This window comes from Chiloscyllium plagiosum, unplaced genomic scaffold (genome assembly GCF_037043375.1).
Source record: "Chiloscyllium plagiosum isolate Xiang-an unplaced genomic scaffold, Cpla_swu_hap1 HiC_scaffold_22, whole genome shotgun sequence".
Lineage (NCBI taxonomy): Eukaryota > Metazoa > Chordata > Chondrichthyes > Orectolobiformes > Hemiscylliidae > Chiloscyllium > Chiloscyllium plagiosum.
The window spans coordinates 34,683,958-34,703,201 of record NW_028270160.1 but is presented as its reverse complement, the minus strand read 5'-3'; the positions used below and the strand labels follow the sequence as shown (position 1 = coordinate 34,703,201).

The 19,244-nt window shown below is 38.4% G+C and overlaps 1 protein-coding gene across 2 annotated transcripts in view; it reads left to right on the top strand.

The window, feature by feature from the left end:
• Positions 1-19,244, top strand: part of cunh10orf90 (chromosome unknown C10orf90 homolog) — a 201,701-nt gene that overhangs the window by 155,552 nt on the left and 26,905 nt on the right. For both annotated transcript variants that reach the window (XM_043712607.2, XM_043712608.2), the window contains exon 7: positions 9,383-9,587. In XM_043712607.2, the coding sequence (XP_043568542.2) occupies positions 9,383-9,587 (205 nt within the window). The remainder of the gene's footprint in view (positions 1-9,382; positions 9,588-19,244) is intronic.

Genomic DNA, 19,244 nt, shown 5'->3' with positions numbered 1-19,244 from the left:
AATGAAACTCATCAACAATAAAAGACAAGTTTTCTATAATAAAGTTTTAATAGTAATTAAGTTGAAAAATAATTTGAAGTATTTGCCTATAATAGCTGAGCAAAATGTACAACAAATGGAACTATTCCCCAGAATGAAATAATGTATTTTCTATTTAACTGTTCATCATATCGAAAATAAAATTGCTCAAGTATATGAAAATGACTCACACTCCATTATCTGTTATTAGTCCTGTGATGCTCAGTAATGGAGTTCACATTTCAGTATAGCTGTAAAATTGCTTTTTGGTCACTTCGGGGAACATTTGATTTCTGTATCACTTTACACTACAGCAGGATTAGAGGGAATCAAGATAAAATTGAACTTTGTACATTAGCAATTTCTTCACATTTTTTAGCTGGAGTTTATATAAGTTCTCTCAAACCACAATTCTGAACCTATATATATTTCTTTTCAAGAGATATACCTGTACCTGTACCTATACATCCCTGTTATGGTAGTAACAGTATGCCCTAATAGCAAGTTTCTGGCACAAGTATTTGTCTTCCTTTGATAATAATTCCTCTTGAAGTTCCAAGCTCATCCCTGTACAGCCAAAAGCCTCTGAGAGTGTCTGGGACCTCTTATTGTGTCAGGCCACCCTTCAAGATATTTTCTAATCAGCCCATCCAGAGATATTACGATGTACCTGGATGAAAACGTAGATGGGTGTGTTAGTAAGTTTGCAAATGATACAAAGATTGATGGAGTTGTGAATAGTATAGAAGGTTGTCAATGGATACAGTGGGATATAAGTCAGTTGCAAATATGGTTGGAGAAATGGCAGATGGAGTTTAGATTAGATTAGATTCCCTACAATGTGGAAACAGGCCCTTCAGCCCAACCAGTCCACACTGACCCTCTGAAGAGTAACCCACCCAGACCTATTTTTCTCTGACTAATGCACCTAACACTATGGGCAATTTAGCATGGCCAATTCACCTAACCTGTATATCTTCGGACTGTGGGAGGAAACCGGAGCACCCAGAGGAAACCCCCACAGACACAGGGAGAATGTGCAAACTCTACACAGACAGTCGCCCGAGGCTGGAATCGAACCTGGGACCCTGGTGCTGTGAAGCAGCAGTGCTACCCAATGAGCCACCGTGCCGCCCCTAATTGGGTGAATGTGAGGTGCTGCTCTGTGGGAGATCACATATCAAGGAAAAGTATACACTTAATGAAAGAATCCTGAACAGCATTGATGTAGAGAGGGATCTTGGGTTCAAGTGCATAGTTCCCTGAAAGTGGCCACTCAACTACATATGGTGGTAAAGAAGGCATATGGCATGCTTGCATTTATTGGTCAGTAAATTGAGTATAAGGGTAGGGATGCCATGTTGCAGCTTTATAAGACTTTGGTTAGGCCACCCTGAGAGTATTGCATTTAATTCTGGTCACCACATTACAGGAAAGATGTGGAAGTATTGGAGAGGGTGCAGAAGAGGTTTCCCAGGATGCTGCTTGGATTAGACGGAGTGAGTTATAAGAAGACATTAGAAAAACTCAGGTTGTTTCCTTTGGAGCAGCGGAAGTTGAGAGGAGACTAGGTACAAGTTTATAAAATTAAGAATTGCATAAATAGGGTTGATGGTTGTGCGCATACATTTAAGGTGAGAGCAGGAAAGTTCAAAGGAGAAGTGAGGGGCAAGTTATTTACACAGAGAGTGGTAGGAGTCTGGAGTAGCTGACAGAAGCAGATACAATAGGCACATTGAAGGGACTTGCAGATAAGCACATGAATATGTGAGAAGTGGAGGGATATGGACCAAAGGCAGGCAGAAAGGATTAGTTTAATTTGGCATCATGTTCAGCACAAAATGGTGGGCCAAAGGGCCCATTCCTGTGTTGTACAATTCTATGTTCTACCTCTAGAGCAGATGGGACTTGAACCCAGGCCTCCTGTCTCAGACATATGGATACACCATTGGAAGACAAGAGCACTATTCAGGTCTCGCTTCAATAATAACTGAAGGCATCGTGGAAAGATTATGGGTCATTATTGTTTCCGTTTGAAGCTGATTGCATTTGTGCTGACAAAAATGCAGTAGATTGATTTTGAGTACTTCTTCCATCTTGATGCCCATGTTTTTAACTTGTAAATCCAATGGAATTTCTACATCCTTGCTTGAGTTTTGCAAACTACTAGTGTATGTGAAGTGAACGTTTTGGTACCAGGTTTGTAGTTGATGTCAAAGCCATATCCCTATATTTTATCAGAAGTCATTGGAGCCTAGATGGCACACTTGTCAGCCATGATTTCTAGTGTTTTGTGATCAATTTCCACAGTGGTTTGCTCAGTGAACGGGTATATCTGGAAGCTCATGATACCGAACTAGAATAAGTGTTCCACACTCCATATTAAAATAATTGAATTGTGCTTGCAATAAACTTTTGAATTCAAATGCAATTAGTTTATCTTCTTGTATGATGCACACTCTTGCCTTTTCACATAAAGCATCAACTTCCTGGAATGTCTACTTCCTTAGGCCACACTACTGCATGATGCAGTTTTCTGATGACAATGCTTGTTTGAGAAATTCAAATCTATGATAGTCCTCCTGCCACACATATGGTAAATCTTTCTTTAGGAACATTGCCAATGATGATGCTTTGTCAGATAAGTTTGAAAGATATGACAGTAAGAAGTTGAACAATCCAAGACTTGTCTGTAGGTTTTTGTCTTAAAAAGTAAGTATTTGTCTTACATCCTTGATTTACCTTGGGTGGGATAGTTTCCACAACCTGAATGTGTAGTGCCAATATCACTTAGATTGTCTTAAACATTGTCTTTGATGGTTTTGCCCATTATTGTAATTTCAGCAATGGTGCATATACATCAAAGCATATTTTCTGGGTTTTTTTCCATATGTTGTTGAAATAGATCTTGACTGAAGAAATAACCAAAACATTATCTTTGGAAGCAATATTTTCCAAATGGTGTTCTGAAGGTGCTGACTTCCATAAATTCTATGGCTAAGTGTTAAATATTCATGGGTCCGGCTTGCAGAAAAATTTCACTCCTGTGACCTTCTCGAGTATTGGAATCTTATGTGAGTATATCTTTAGGCAGAGGTTTAGATGTTATTAGATTAGATTAGATTACAGTGTGGAAACAGGCCCTTCGGCCCAACAAGTCCACACCGACCCGCTGAAGCGAAACCCACCCATACCCCTACATTTACCCCTTACCTAGCACTACGGGCAATTTAGTATGGCAAATTCACCTGACCCTGCACATCTTTGTGATGTGGGAGGAAACCGGAGCACCCGGAGGAAACCCACGCAGACACAGGGAGAACGTGCAAACTCCACACAGTCAGTCGCCTGAGGCGGGAATTGAACCCGGGTCTCTGGCGCTGTGAGGCAGCAGTGCTAACCACTGTGCCACCGTGCCGCCCACCAATATTGACTATATTTTCTGCCACCTGCTCACAGTAAACCTATGCTTTAAATCTATAAATCCATACCTTTCTTTTATTCCAAGAGATCTTTTGGAATTCTTTAATAGGTGTTGAGGCAATCACCAACTCCATTATCAGTTTAGCCTCTGAAAAGTTGCCTTCATTGCCCTTATTATGACATATATTGTCAAGTTGCTTTGCTTACTCTTGTGGCTTTTGCCTGCAGGGCATCAATTCTAAGTGATGAATTCTAAAGTTGATTCTTACATGCAGCTAATCTTTTAACACGTTCCATGTGATTGCAAGATCTTTCTGGTCCTTTTCAGATAAGATGTGGAGGAGCCAGTGTTGGACTGGGGTGGACAAAGTTACAAATTACACAGCACCATGTTAGAGTCCAACAGGTTTATTTGGAAGCACTAGCTTTTGGAGCGCTGCTCCTTCATCAGGTGGTTTTGGAGTATAAGATCATAAGACACAGAATTTATAGCAAAAAATTACATTGTCATGCAACTGAAATGATTACCAACTACTATCAGTACGTTCACGACTTGTTGGTCTATGTAGCCTTTGTTCAAAAGGTTCAAACACAGATTATCCATCCGCAGCTTTCTAGTTTATGTTGGAAGATTTAGTGTTCATCCTTCTGTGTTTCAGCATTGTGTTTGGTGTTCCTTTTCGATTTTTCAGTTAGAAATTTGTTCTGTTGGCTGTCCACTGTTCCTGAATGCAGCCACTTTTTTTTGTTGTTTGAGTTAAGGCATGCTTTCTGAAGTTCAGTGTGGGTTGATTACCGCACACCCTTCAAATTTGAAATAGCCTTTAGATAGGACAGGTATGATTCCATTGGTTGTCTACATGACCTTGGTCAACTCAAAGGTACTCACAGTTTGGGAATAAGTTTTATTTTCTTTCTTTTGCTTTCTGTATTGTGGGAACTTCTGGATTGCTGTTTTATTTTGTTTGCTGCGGCTGCCCTTGGCCTTTAAACTTGTAATGATGGTTTCTTCTTTATTGTGGACAAAAAAAATCCAACTGTGATGCAATTATATTCCTGCAGTAAAAACAAAATATTCCAGATGCTGGAAATGTGAAATAAGAAAAAACAGAAAATGCTGGTGAAATTCAACAGGTCCAGCAGCAATTATGGGGAGAGAAATAAAGTTAATGTTTTGAGTCTGATATGATTTCTCTTTAGAACTGAAAGAGGCTGGTTTTTGTGCTGTTGACAGAACAGGAGGAGGAGTGAGTGGATTAATGCTGAACATGCTAAAAGCTAAACACATAGGGAGTGCTAATTGTGTTAAAGAGAAACAGATGTAATTTGGGTGTAAATGATAGATGTGAATAAGAGAAAACTCAGCTGAGAACAAAAACAAGACATGGTCAGCTGGGAGGGTGGAGAGGGGGAGTGTTCTGTAATCAAGATGAAGAACAGTGTTTGTGTTCTGAAATTGTTGAACTTGAAGCTCAATCCTCAAAGCAATTATATGCCTAAGCGGAAAATGAAGTGTTGTTTCTCCAGCTAGCATTAAATTTTATTGTAGCAGGCCCAGGATGAAATGATTAGGATGGGTGCAAAGTGGTTAATTAAAAAGGGAGGCAAGTGGATGATTGGGGTCATTCTTAAGGACAGAGTTGAGGATGATCTGCAAAGTGATCACCTGTCTGTGTTTGATCTCACCATTAATCTTGTCACTTCTGTCTCATTTCAATAAAATCTTGGCTTACAATGATACAAACATTCATGAAGTTTTAAAATGAATTTGGAAGATTCACCTATCTTGCATGAGTAGAACAATCTCCAGATGGAGAAAAACTTTACTGTAAAAGACAGTTCTGAGATTGAACATTCTCACGCTGATAAAGGAAAAGAACATAAACATGCCACCAGGATTTAAGAGTCACCTTGGTCTGGTTTTGGGAGAATTTAATATCTATTTAAAGAACAATGTAAAGTATATTTAGGAAGTGTGTTTTTGGTTGTACTAAAAGAAAAAGAAGTGTTCAGTTGTGTTGTTTAAAGTAAAGGTTGCCGATATTCATTCATTTCAGTCTTTTGTTACATTAAAAGTTTAATGGGTAATTTTGAATTCATGCTTTCAGCTATTAACTTGAGTTTAAGATTTCTTAAAAGTTTAGGTGTTGAGAGATCATAACACTGAATGAGTACATTCCAATAAGGACTAATTCAGGATTCTTCCTTCATCAACTAGCTATCAGGACTATAACACTACGTATCAATTTCCCTATAAAAATTGCCAAATAATGGAGTAAGGTTGATTTTCTGGATTGCTTATCTTGTGAAACCACTGCCTTGGCTGTATTGTAGAAGTTGCTGTTGAGCAAGAGAGAGAATCTGTGCACCCATCAATCGGAGACATTTTTATGCTGCATCCAATATGCAATTCCAAACTATAATTGGCAAGTTGTAGGGGCCAACCTCAATTGTTTTCTCCTTTAGTTGCTGGATAGTCCAACACTTAGCAAAATATAAAAGGTGAGGAGGAGACAGAATAAATATGAACTTAAATAAATAGATTACACTTTTACAACATTCAAGAATTGTGATGTAGGGAAACACAGAAACCAATTTGTTCACAACAAGGACACGTGAATAATAATGAAATAATGGCCAGATGATAAATTTGATGGTGTTAGTCAAGATGACAGAGGTTTTCCCTAAACTTCTTCAAACACTGCCAAGGGATATTTTACAAGCCCCTTAATGGTGTATCTCTGAAAGTAAGGTCTTTACAATGGTACTTAAAACTATGACATTCTGACTCAGAGCTTAGAGCGCTACCACTGAGTCATTTCATATATCAGAAGAGGAGGCACTCAGCCATCATATTTCGCCAACTGCTATCGAATTAGTCCCATACCCCAGTTTTTCTCCATGTGGTGCTGTAATTTTTTCCCTTTCAAGCCTAGGTCTGCTGTCATTTGTTATTTTTGCATTTGTTCTATCATTGCTTACTGATTTCTGATCATAGTTTTTGTTTTTTAAGAGGTATCACCTCTATCTTTTTTACTAATTTCTTTAAATCTGTGTCTATGAGTTGCTGACCTTTCTCCCCACTGGAAACAGTTAATGCTTAATTACACTATCAAAAAGCTTCTATTATATTTTTCCTCAGTCTTTTCTATTTTAAGCTAATCAATCCCAGTTTTTCCAGGGTTTCCAAGTTGTTGAAGTTCTTGGTCCCTGGAGTCAGATTAGTAAACCTCCACTGCACCTAACCCCAAAGCAACCCCAAAACCCCAAATGAAAGCACCTAACCCCAAAGCAACCCCAAAATCCCAAATTAAAGAAGCACCTAACCCCAAAGCAAATCAAACCCGGAGAGTTAAAGTCATGTTAAATGCTAGTCACTAACATTTGGTGGTGGTGGTGGTAGGGGTAGGAGGGTTGAGCGGGGGTGGGGACGGGGGAGCTGATTCTCTGCTCTTTCTCATGCCATTTTGCAATTAGTTGCAAAGAATGTTTTTTCTGAATTCATTTTAACAACGTTCAGAATTAGTTTGCAGCCAATAGCAAACCCAAACTGTCCTCTCACAGTTTACTGTAATTTTCTGATAGCTGCTCTGTGGTTAGACCATTCCTCAATGATACTTCAACACTGATGCTACATGTGCATGCTCCCAATCAGGGAAGATCAGATGTTGTTGCCTCACAGAGTATTTTGAAAAACCAGGTGACATTACATTTGAAACCATAATTTGTCATTTAAAAAGCTAGCTGATGGTTTAAGTACAACATAATCTTGCAGTATAAATATTTCTGAACATTCCCTAATTGAATTCTATAGCTCCAACACAGTATGGTGTGCTGCATTATAAAACAAGATAAGTAATTCTGTGGGAGATGACACTTGGGATGCAGAGCACACTGTCATGGGGCAGATGACTTACCTTTAAGATGTAAATGGAAGAACATCAATAATGTCTTTTTTGCAGAATCCATTTCCTTCCAATTATGTCCCTTTCACTTTGCTTGCACTATTCATCATATATGAAACAAATCACACTACTTATACCATGTTGCCCTTGAAAGTAATTAATCCTGACAAACTGGAAATGCTGAGTGATTTATTTTCTTTCATACATTACTGTCCTTTTTTTTATTATTTTCTAATTAAGAAGATTTAGTTTTACTTTCCTAATTTACCTTCAATGCTACTAAGCATATATAGGTCAAAGTTTCAGTCCAGAGATGAGAGATGCTATATTGTTGGAGGTGCAGTCTCTTGAATAAAGTATTAAATTGATATCCTTTCTGCCTTTTTGGGTGATGTATAAAACCTCATACCTATTACACCCGTCCATATAACATTAACAACTTTACAACCAATTCATTCACTATAAAAATGCTCTGGGACAGCCTACAAACACAATAAAGTGACAATCTTTCTTTTAACAATAAAGTGACAATCAAATTGGTTAAGAATGGTCATAAGACCATAAGAAAGAGGAGCATGGAAACTTACACTGAAGTGGACAACACCGTACACTGCACAATGGAACTGATGAATAGGGCAATCATAAATGTGGTACAATCTTCAACTCTGAATAGTCTGTTGAATGCCTGCCTGCTCATTTGCTGAGTCACAAAAGCCATAGAGATGTGCCTTGATTTTGCACTGCCACAGAGAAACACTGAAAAGATGTTTTTCTGCATTGATGACATGGTAAACTAACTCATACTTGTCTGAAGACAGCGTGGTAAGCAGATAAAGATAATTGAACTTTTCCAGTATTAAGTCCTAACTTCTTCCATTACCGTACAAAATCAGACCATTGTAGGATGTGAAGAAACTGAAAAATAAATGACATTTTTCACATTTTACTGTCACTTTGTTTTCTCTTTTTTACAAACAACACTTGTAGATAAAACGACTCCATTCCAGCTGTCTCAAAGCTCCGGTCAACATAAATTTACCATTGGGTCCCCTTCAACTTGTTGCATGTTACTGTAAATTGACCTAGATGTGTAAAGTTAAAATTACATTGCAAGTTAGGCCACAACACAAAAGATGTTTGGGTATTTCTTTTTGAGATTTCTGTGGTTTTTCTGCCAAAACTACAGTAGACAAAGAGGAATTTCCCTACAGATAATCACCCAGTGTGGCAATGGTGTAACGTGCACTGTGTTTTGTCTTCACAAAGTAAGTTGGTGATGTGAGGTACAGTGTCTATGGCCTTGGTATAGCAATCCAATGGACACAAATGAGTAATCTCACTGCAGTGAGTTTTGATATTTAATGCAATAAATCTGCAGCTTTGTATTTAATTGATCACTTGACATGAACTCCTAATTGGTTCACTAAGATACTGTTACATTTATCCTACTTTAGTCTTAATATTTGATTGAATCCTAATGCTCTCTGAATGTGGCTTTGTCCAATTCCTAAGAATAAGTTTTAAAAGCAATTTGGGAGAGACCCCAAATGGTTAGAGACTGATATTACAGCAAAACTGAAGATCAAAGAAACTTACAAAAGATGAGTGGGGAAATGTTGAGGAATACTATTAATTGATGTAATGCAAGTAACTTATACCAAGATAGTGATATTCCAACTAACCAGAATATGTTGGCATTAACTATGAGAAACTTTACAGAAATCAACCTGAGAGCAATAGGAACAAAGTAATGATCAGTCAAGTGGAAGAACTGTCTTCACCATTTAATTTTAGTTCCTTTGCAATGGAAGTGGTGACCTGTAACTTTAATTTGAATATAAAAACAGTCTGAATGAAAGCATAAAAACCTCTATTCAGCAATCATGTGCATTTTGGAAACCTTTTGAATGATCCACGCATTTGCCTTTAAATATATACAAAATTGAGTTGTCATGAAAACCTTTATTATTTCAGTACTGTACCATACAATTACCTGAAATCATAATGCAATTATTCTTACATTCTTTTGTCACTAGGAGGCACTGGAGATGTATAAACCAGATTTCATCTCTCGATCACAGAAGCGTGTTCAACAGCTTGAGGTTAAGGCAAAGCGAAGAAAAGTCCAGCTGACTGAGCCAATGGAACTGCAAAGGAAAAGAATGGAGTCCTCAGTGCAAAACATGCCATTCTCTTCACCAATTAAAAAGCGGCAATGTACCATTCCACATCCTTTGAGTGGTAGGTTCTTTGTTATTACAAACTTGACTTGTTTAAGTTCTGTGGAGAAAGTATACTCTTGTATTTAGAAAAGTAGATCAACTTTAGATACTTGAGTAAAAATCATTTCATGCTGAGATATTTGGTTTGTTTGATTTTTAAATTATATGTCAATCTGATTTGGTTATTTTCTGTGAGAGAAAAATTCTCCCTCAAATTTCCTGTGCAGCCAACAATTTAGAGCATTCAGGTTCGATGGAATACTGGAACTAATCAACAGATAGGATTGCACTACAAACATCCAGTAATACGTAAAAGTGGAAATGATTCCATTTGGTGGGGTGTGTGAGTGCCTTCTTGAGGTAGGTCATCAGTAGCCAGGCCAATTGTTTTTGAGACATTTTGGACATATTATTGTTGGACACACCCAATCCAAAACAGGAATTGCTTTTAGGTCTATTTCGTGTCTGTAGTGCCTTATTGACATATCATAACTGGAAGTATTGCCGACAGATAGTGTGTAATAAAAGATGACATCCATTTCTGATTGTCTTGCAGTAAGTTCACTTTTCTGTATTATAAGAAAAACACGGTGGTTCCCATATTGTAACTGACTGCATGATCAGTGAACTGTGAGTTTTGCATTTTCACAAGTTAGAAATTGTTAACCCCATTGGCCATGTTTTAAATTCATTGCAAGTTTCCAACTAGAATTGAGACTGCTAAAAGGGGTGGGGCCCACAAAATCGAGCATAACTGCATCTCTAAAGAAGTTGCAACTTCCATTTAAAGCAACATTCAATTTATTGGCAAGCGGCATCGAGTGAATCATGCTGGAAATGTGCAACATTGGAAAACAAATGCACAGTCCTCACAAAGGAGACCAGCATCCAAGACCACAAATATGGAGATATTCCTTTAACAAGGGTACAAAGGCTTTACCCTGTATGCCACATAAGGGTTGAAAATGTGTTGCTGGAAAAGCGCAGCAGGTCAGGCAGCATCCAGGGAACAGGAGAATCGACGTTTCGGGCATAAGCCCTTCTTCAGCTCTGATCTCCAGCATCTGCAGACTTCACTTTCTCCTGCCACATAAGGGTATACTTCTGGGTAAAAAGGTGGTCCAGCCTAGCTAATCTTCAGAGCAACTGAGGAAAATATGGAACAGGTTAAGCTGCTTCAAATAATTGGCTCATTATTATTTGGAGAGTGGATGATTAAAATCTGAATGCTACAGAGAGTTCCTGCAATATTATCATGAAGTGCATTGCAAACAACTAAATTCAAGGCCACATTGTTCAGGTGATTTGCAACAAATACTTATTTCTTTTTTAGCACAGTTATTACTCTTTAAAGGTGCAATTAATCAAATCAAAATCAATGATTCAAATACAATGTTTTCTTGAATGAAAGAAAACAGTAGTAAAGTTATCACCTACAAGCCCAAGAAAAGGTAATAAAATGTAACATCGAATGCACATAAACACACGCAATAATTTAAAAGGAAAGTGTGCCTGGTAAAAATAGAAAGAATAAAGGCTGTGCAAAGTTCTTAAAGTCTTTGCATTTTTTTAAACCAGAGACCACAGTTGTTTAAACGTTGGCTGGTATCCAATGCTTGGTGAATGGATTTTTTCCCCAGTTTGCTTTTTTCTGGGGTGCCGTCTCCTGATATGATCAGAAGAACAGGCAGGGAGAGAAAGAGAAAGAGAATCTTCCAGTTTTTGATCACAAATCCATTTTCAGTCTCTCTCCTGTTGCTCAAAAGTGGTTGTTGGAACAGGATTAATTTATGGGTTCCTGGGTTTTGGCTCTGTTTCCCCAAGCTGGATACTCTACCGTCAAACCCTTATGTCAATTTGTCATCCAAACAATGTCATAAAAAAGAGGATTAAAAGAGGAGATGTGAATTTCTTAATGCTGACTCAGTTGTCTGGTTTCACTGTCTTTAGATAAAATTGTAATTTCAATGCAGGCAGTATTGTTTATTCCACATGAGTCTCCAGCACTTCCCTCAATCCATTATCAGAGGATCATGACTGCCATTATAGGTCAGTATTTGTCTTTTAATAAAACCATTTTGGTCCAAAAACAGTCCTAGTTATAACTGTCAGATTAAAGAGTCATAGAGATGAACAGCACAGAAACAGGCCCTTTGGTCCAACTGGTCCATGGCAACCAGATATCCTAAATTAATATAGCTCCATTAGCCAGTACTTAACCCATATCCTTCTGAAGCCTGCCTATTCACATACCAATCCAGACGTCTTTTAAATGCTGTAATTGTACCAGCCTCTACCACTTTCTCTGGCAACTCATTCCATACATGTACCACCCTGTATGTGAAGAAATTGCTTCTTAGGTCCTTTTAATATGTTTCCCCTCTCACCTTAAACCTATGCCCTCTAGTTCTGGACTTCCCCCACCCCAGGGAAAGCACTTGGTCTATTTATCCTATCCATGCACATCATGATTTTTAAACCTCTATAAGGTCACCCCTCAGCCTCCAATGCTCTAGGGAAAGCAGCCCCAGTCTATTCACCCTCTCCCTCTCGCTCAAATCCTCCAAGCCTGGCAACATCCTTGTAAATTTTTTCTGAACCCTTTCAAGTTTCACAACATCCTTCCGATAGGAAGGAGACTAGAATTGCATGCAATATTCCAACAGTGACCTAACCAATATCCTGTACAACCGCAACATGACCTCCCAACTCCTATACTCAATGTTCTGACCAATAAAGGAAAGCATACCAAACTCCTCTTCACTATCCTATCTACCTGCTACTCTACTTTCAAGGAACTATGAACCTGCGCTCCAACGTCTCTTGGTTCAGCAACACTCCCCAGGACCTTACCATTAACTGTACAAGTCCTGATCTGATTTGCTTTTCCAAAATGCAGCAGCTCACATTTATCTAAATTAAACTCCATCTGCCACTCCTCAGCCCATTGGCCCATCTGATCAAGATCCCGTTGTAATCTGAGGTAACCTTCTTCGCTGTCCACTACACCTCTAATTTTGGTGTCATCTGCAAACTTACTAACTGTACCTCCTATGTTCACATCCAAATCATTTACAAAAATGACAAAAATCAGTGGACCTGGCTTGTGGCACTCCACTGGTTACAGGCCTCCAGTATGAATAGCAACCCCTTGTCTTCTACCTTTGAGCCAGTTCTGTATCCAAATGGCTAGTTCTTCCTACATTCCATGAGATCTATCCTTGCTGACCAATCTCCCATGAGGAACCTTGTCAAATGGCTTACTGAAGTCCATATAGATCACATAAACCACTCTGCTCTCATCAATCCTCTTCATTACTTCCCATGTACAAAACCATGCTGACTATCCCTAATCAGTCCTTGCCTTTCCAAATACATGTAAATCCTGTCCCTCAGGATTCCCTACAATAACTTGCCCACCACTGGTATCAGGTTCACTGGTCTAAAGTTCCCTGGCTTTTCCTTACCACCTTTCTTAAATGGTGGCACCATGTTAGTGAACTCCTCATCTTCTGGCACCTCATCTGTGACTATCAATGACACAAATATCTAAGCAAAGGGTTCAGGAATCATTTCCCAAGCTTCCCACATAGCTCTAGAGTACACCTGATCGAGTCCTAGGGCTTTGTCCACTTTTATATGTTTTGACATACAACATCCCCACCTCTGTAATATGGACTTTATTCAAGATGTCACTATCTGTTTCCCCACATTCTATATCTTCCACATCCTTCTCCATAGTAAACACTGATACAAAGTACTCATTTAGTATCTTCAGATGATATTATCATTTAATATCATAGTAATAGCCGTACTGCATATAGCAAATTTCCTAACTTTAGTTATGTAACTTCCATTAAGGCAAACCCACAACTGAAGCTTTCATTAAACCCTAACTGTAGATCCATATTTATTTACTCTCGCACTCTAAGATATAACATCATTAAAACTTTCCATCAGCCAAATGAGTGCATTAGAGGCTTTGTTCATAATAAATGGAATTTGGGTTTTAGTCTTTAAAATGTATTTGCTGCAGTGTCTTGATTGAATTGGGTTGGGAATGTGACCAACAGGAGGCTGCTTTCTCAGCCAAGAGTAAGTAGTTAAAAATCACACAACACCAGGTTATAGTCCAACAGGTTTAATTGGAAGCACTAGCTTTTGGAGCACCGCTCCTTCATCAGGTGGTTGTGATGGAGGAGTGACGTTCCGAAAATAAGTGTGCTTCCAATTAAACCGTTGGACTATAACCTGGTGTTATGTGATTTTTAACTTTGTACACCCCTGTCCAACACTGGCATCTCCAAATCAAGAGTAAGTAGGCTTGTGATGTGCAAGTTAAATCCCCTGAAATTTGGTCAGGTTGAGATTGCAATCCTATGATCTTCCAGATTTCTTCAAAGTGGGTTTCAAAGCCAGTGATCTCTTGGATCTGGCCAGAAAAAAAGGCCATTAAAAAAGCAATTAAAGACCTTCTTTAACCATGGATTCTGACTTTCCAACCAGGGCATCTCTTTAGCTGTGAGCAACTCACGATGGGAGGTTTTAGTCAATGCTGCGTTTTGATCTGACTTTCTTTAACCTATCCAATTTTGGAATTTGCCTTTCAGGTAGGCAACATCTTCTTTCCTGTTTTTTCTGCCTTGTCTTGGCTCATCTTTCGGAACTCCTATGTTACACTTCATAAGGTTGGACTGGCTTGAAGCACCTGATTTATGTTCAAAATTAAACTGAGAAGAGTATTCTGAGAAGTTCTGTGTTCTTGTGCATTTCTGACCATCTCTCACCACCAGCATATCAAGCAATCAAGCTACTGTATGTACAAAAGCTGATGTAATCTTTGCAGTGTACAGATCTGTAAAGAAATTAAAACTGTGCAACCAATATTCACTTCACCTGCATTTAACCAGAATCCATGAAATGTTGATCTGGTGGCTCTCCACAGGGAGAATGATGTGGCAATAAAGATTCTTAAACAACTCATACCTAATTGTGCTGACAATGGGGGCGGGAGGTGGGAGGGGAGAGATCCAAAAATCCTACGACATATCGCATTTAGAAGTTAAAGTTCATTATTATCTACTTTTGCTCTGTCTCCCACCTGACTGAAAGCTGAGTAGCTTGGAAAAGTGGGGTGTCAGTGTCAAAGTAGGATATCAGACTAGCATTTAGGAGCACAGGAAAAGAATAGGGTGTGGAGGAAAATTGACAGAAACTGAAGGAGGGTATTGGAAAGCAATAAGGAGACAGAAGATTTGGGAGAGATCAGAGTGGAGAAGCAGTGGATGGTCAGACTGGTAATTAGAAAGAAGGGAGGAGGGTTATGAAAAAAAGATCATCGTAGTTTTGGACTGGAAATGTAAAGGTATGGGGTCTAAGGCAGAATGCTTGAGATTCTGAGTTTAGGGGATGGTCAGCAGATTTACATATTATAATGAGCTCTCCAAACTCTTGAAATTATGGTCTGAATGTTTGCTTCACATTTTGATGCACACTTGCCAACTCTGATTCAGGAGAAGTTCCTTTAATGGCTGGATTTTCATACTTGGGTACAATGCGAACTGGAATTATATCAACTGACCTGAAAATATCCACAAGGGCTTCCAGGAAAGGTGTTTTAAAAGGCCAGTTTGAGTATTCTGGGACTTTGTCCTTGTTATAATAAAAACAGTGAGTCTCTCTACCCCTCATCCTCACTCAATCTCCATGTTCTGTTCATGCCAAATCATGCCACTATTTATGCTTTGTGGTCCCTCATACCCTCCATTACAAATTATGCCCTCTACCCTCATATCTTCCTGCATTATATCCTATCTGGTAAGTTTTTGCCCATTCAGTTAACTTGCCTAGATCGCTGTGAAAATTCTATCATCTTCCACACTACCCTCCCACTCATTTTTATGTCATCTGCAAATGCTTCTATTGTATATTCACTTCATTCATTCAAGCATATTGGTCAGACCATTGAATATAGGAGTTGGGAGGTCATGTTGTGGCTGTACAGGATGTTGATTAGGCCACTTTTGGAATGTTGCATGCAATTCTAGTTTCCTTCCTATTGGAAGGATGTTGTGAAACTTGAAAGAATTCAGAAAAGATTTACAAGAATGTTGCCAGAGTTGGAGGATTTGAGCTATAGGGAGAGGCTGAATAGGCTGGGGCTGTTTTCCCTGGAGTGCCGGAGGCTTAGGGGTGACCTTATAGAGGTTTATAAAATCATGAGGGGCATGGATAGGATAAATAGACAAGGTCTTTTCCCTGGGGTGGAGGAGTCCAGACTAGAGGGCATAGGTTTAGGGTGAGCGCGAAAGAATATAAAACGGACCTAACGGGCAACCTTTTCATGCAGAGGGTGGTATATATATAGATGAGCTACCAGAGGAAGTGATGGAGGCTGGTAAAATTGCAACATTTAAAAGGCACCTGGATGGGTATATGAAGAGGAATGGTTTAGAAGGATATGGGCCTGGTGCTGGTAAATGGGACTAGATCAGGTTGAGATATCTGGTCGGCATGGACGAGTTGGACCAAAGGATCTGTTTCTGTGCTGTACATCTCTATTTCTCTATGACTCTATTAGTATATATTGTAAAGGACTGTGGTCATGGAATGGATCCATATGGCTCTTTAGTAGTTACAGGTTGCCATCCTAAAAAAATGCTCCCTTGATCCCAATTCTCTGTCTTCTATTAGTAAGTCAATCCTTGATCATGCTAATATAAACCTCCCAATATCACGGCCTCTTATTTTAATAAATAAATTTACGTGTGGTACTTTATTGAATACTGTTTGGAAATCTAAATATATTTCATCTACTGATTCAAGTTTTATCTATTGATGCCTCCACAAAGAGCTGTAATAAATTTGTCAGGTAAGATTTCCCCTGCATGAAGCCATCTTGGGTCTGCTTGATTATATTGTGCTTTTGTAAATAGTCTACTATTATTATCCTTTATAATGGACTCCAACATTTTCCCAAAGGCAGATGTTAAGCTAACTGGCCTATAGTTACCTTTTTTTAGTCCTTCTCCCTTTTTAAATATGGTTGTTACATTGGCACCTGTTCTAGGATCTAATGATTCTGGAAGATTACTGTTAGTGCATCCTCTATTTCCTTTAAAATCCTAGGATACAACCATCAGATCTCGGGGACTACTTGGATTCCCTAGTAATAGTTTTATGGTTTTAATTTCCTCCCCCACTTTAGCCCCTTTATTATTATTTTTGGGAATGTTTTAAGGATCTTCTAACATAAATACTGTTGCAAAGCATTTATTCAACTCCTCTGCCTTTTCCTGGTTTTCCATTATTAGTTTTCCAGCCTTGTTCTCTAAGGGTCCTATGTTCCCTCTCTTTATTTTTATATATTCGAAGAAACATTTATTGTGCATTTTTATATACTTGCCAGTTTGCCCTTAGTTTCTTTTCTCCTACTATATTATTTTTTCAGTCATCTTTTGTTGGCTTTCAGTACTTTTCCAATCTCTGGTTTACAACTAATCTTTGCCACATTGAATGTGTTTTTCTTTCAATTTTATACTAGCCTTACTTTCTTGGTTAACCTGGCTTTCTGCTTTATAAAATCCTTCTTCCTTACTGGGATATATCTTTGCTGTGAATTATGAATTATTTTCCTAATTTGGGCGGCACGGTGGCACAGTGGTTAGCATTGCTGCCTCACAGTGCCAGAGACCTGGGTTCAATTCCCGCCTCAGGCAACTGACTGTGTGGAGTTTGCACATTCTCCCTGTGTCTGCATGGGTTTCCTCCAGGTGTTCTGGTTTTCTCCCACAGTCTAAAAACGTGCAGGTTAGGTGAATTGACCATGCTAAATTGCCCATATTGTTAGGGGCAGGGATGAATGTAGGGGAATGGGTCTGGGTGGGTTGCGCTTCGATGGGTTGGTGTGGACTTGTTGAGCCGAAGGGCCTGTTTCCACACTGTAAGTAATCTAATCTAATTTAATTTAAAATGTTTGCCATCGTCTCTCAACCACATTTTCTGCTAATTGTTTTTCAAGTCCATTCCAGCTAACTCTGCTCTCATCCCAATATAATTACTCTTATATAAGTTTAGCACCATTGTTCTTGATCCTAGTTCCACGCTCCCAAACTGAATGCTAAATTCTACTATGTTATAGTCTTTGTTTCTTTGGACATCTGAGATTATTTGTTAAACTTGTTTCATTATACCTTACCAGAGCCAAAATAGTCTGATGACTAGCTGGATCCACAATATACAGCAAAATGTCCTGAATATTTTCTAATTACTCTTTCGGAAAGTTGTTGTACACAGCTAAAAATTACACATAGTATGCCACCATGATTGAGATCTCAGCTTCCATTCACAAACTGTTTGGTTACTGGTCTCACCCTGGTTTAGAATCAAACATTTGTTGCTCAAACTCAAATTTTAAAAAGGAACAGTTTCCCTACAAAAAAATAATGATGACAACAGAAGTTTGCAATGCAAAGTTACCACAGAAGATGCACTGTGTTTCACTGAATATTTCAATGACCTATACCCTGTACTTAGTTGTTCACCATATACAATGTTTAACTTGTGCAAACTGTAAAATTTAGGACCACACTTCCAGACAATGTGCAGCAGCATACAAAGATTACTCATAAAGTTCAGAATGATGAATAAAATAGAACTGCTGGCATAAGCCATTTAGTGAAACTAAGAAATTGAAAGACAATCATTCTATCTTGCATAATGTGATATGTAAACTCAGAAACTGTCTAACCTCCAGCGCAGTTTTCCTCTTTGCATTCTGGATTGTCACACACCTGGGAATCTCCATAATATTATCAAACATGAAATCAAAATTATACATCTAGAAAACACATTTATACCCAGATCCCTCTTCTTAAAAAATAGTCAATGCTTCATTTAAAATAACATTCAACAGATTTTCAAGGTCTTATGTGATCGTGGCCTATGGTAAATATAAAGCAAATGCTCCTTCAGAAAGTAGCAAATATAACCCAGATATTTCAGAATTTTATTGAGGTAATGAAACAATTAATTAAAATTTTGCAATGTTAGAGAGGTAGAATGTATCATTAAAATTATGCATATTAGTTCACAATTCAGTAGTCACAAATTTAATATCAAGACAGCACAAATTAAAGTTTGGATATGGTAGCACAGTGAGTGTCCTTTCCTACTATCATAGGTTTTAATTAAAAATACAAAATTCATATCCAGATAAGAAAAAAAAAAACATTTGACATAGGATACACAATGCAGAAAGAGACCAATCAGCCTAGCCCGACCATATTGATGTTAATGCTCCACTTGAATCTCCCTCTACCTTTTCTAATCTAAATCAATTACTATAACTATATTCTTATCTTTAGCCTTCCTTTTAAGTCTACATTGAACATTCACTTCACTTACTCCCTCCAACTGCAATTCCACATTCTCACTGCTCTTAAGATAAGAAGTTATTCTCAAATCCCTATTGGATTTCTTAATGATTTTAAAAACCTGCAAGTAGGCCACTCCTCAGACCTTTTTCTGAGAAAAATTAATACCATCCCATCAATCCTTTACTGATATGCATACCCATGCATTTCTGTTATCAACCTTATCTATCTTCTCTGCACCGTCTCTACACATAGTACCTCTATAATCCTTACATAATATGGCAACCAGAAGGCTTGTCTAT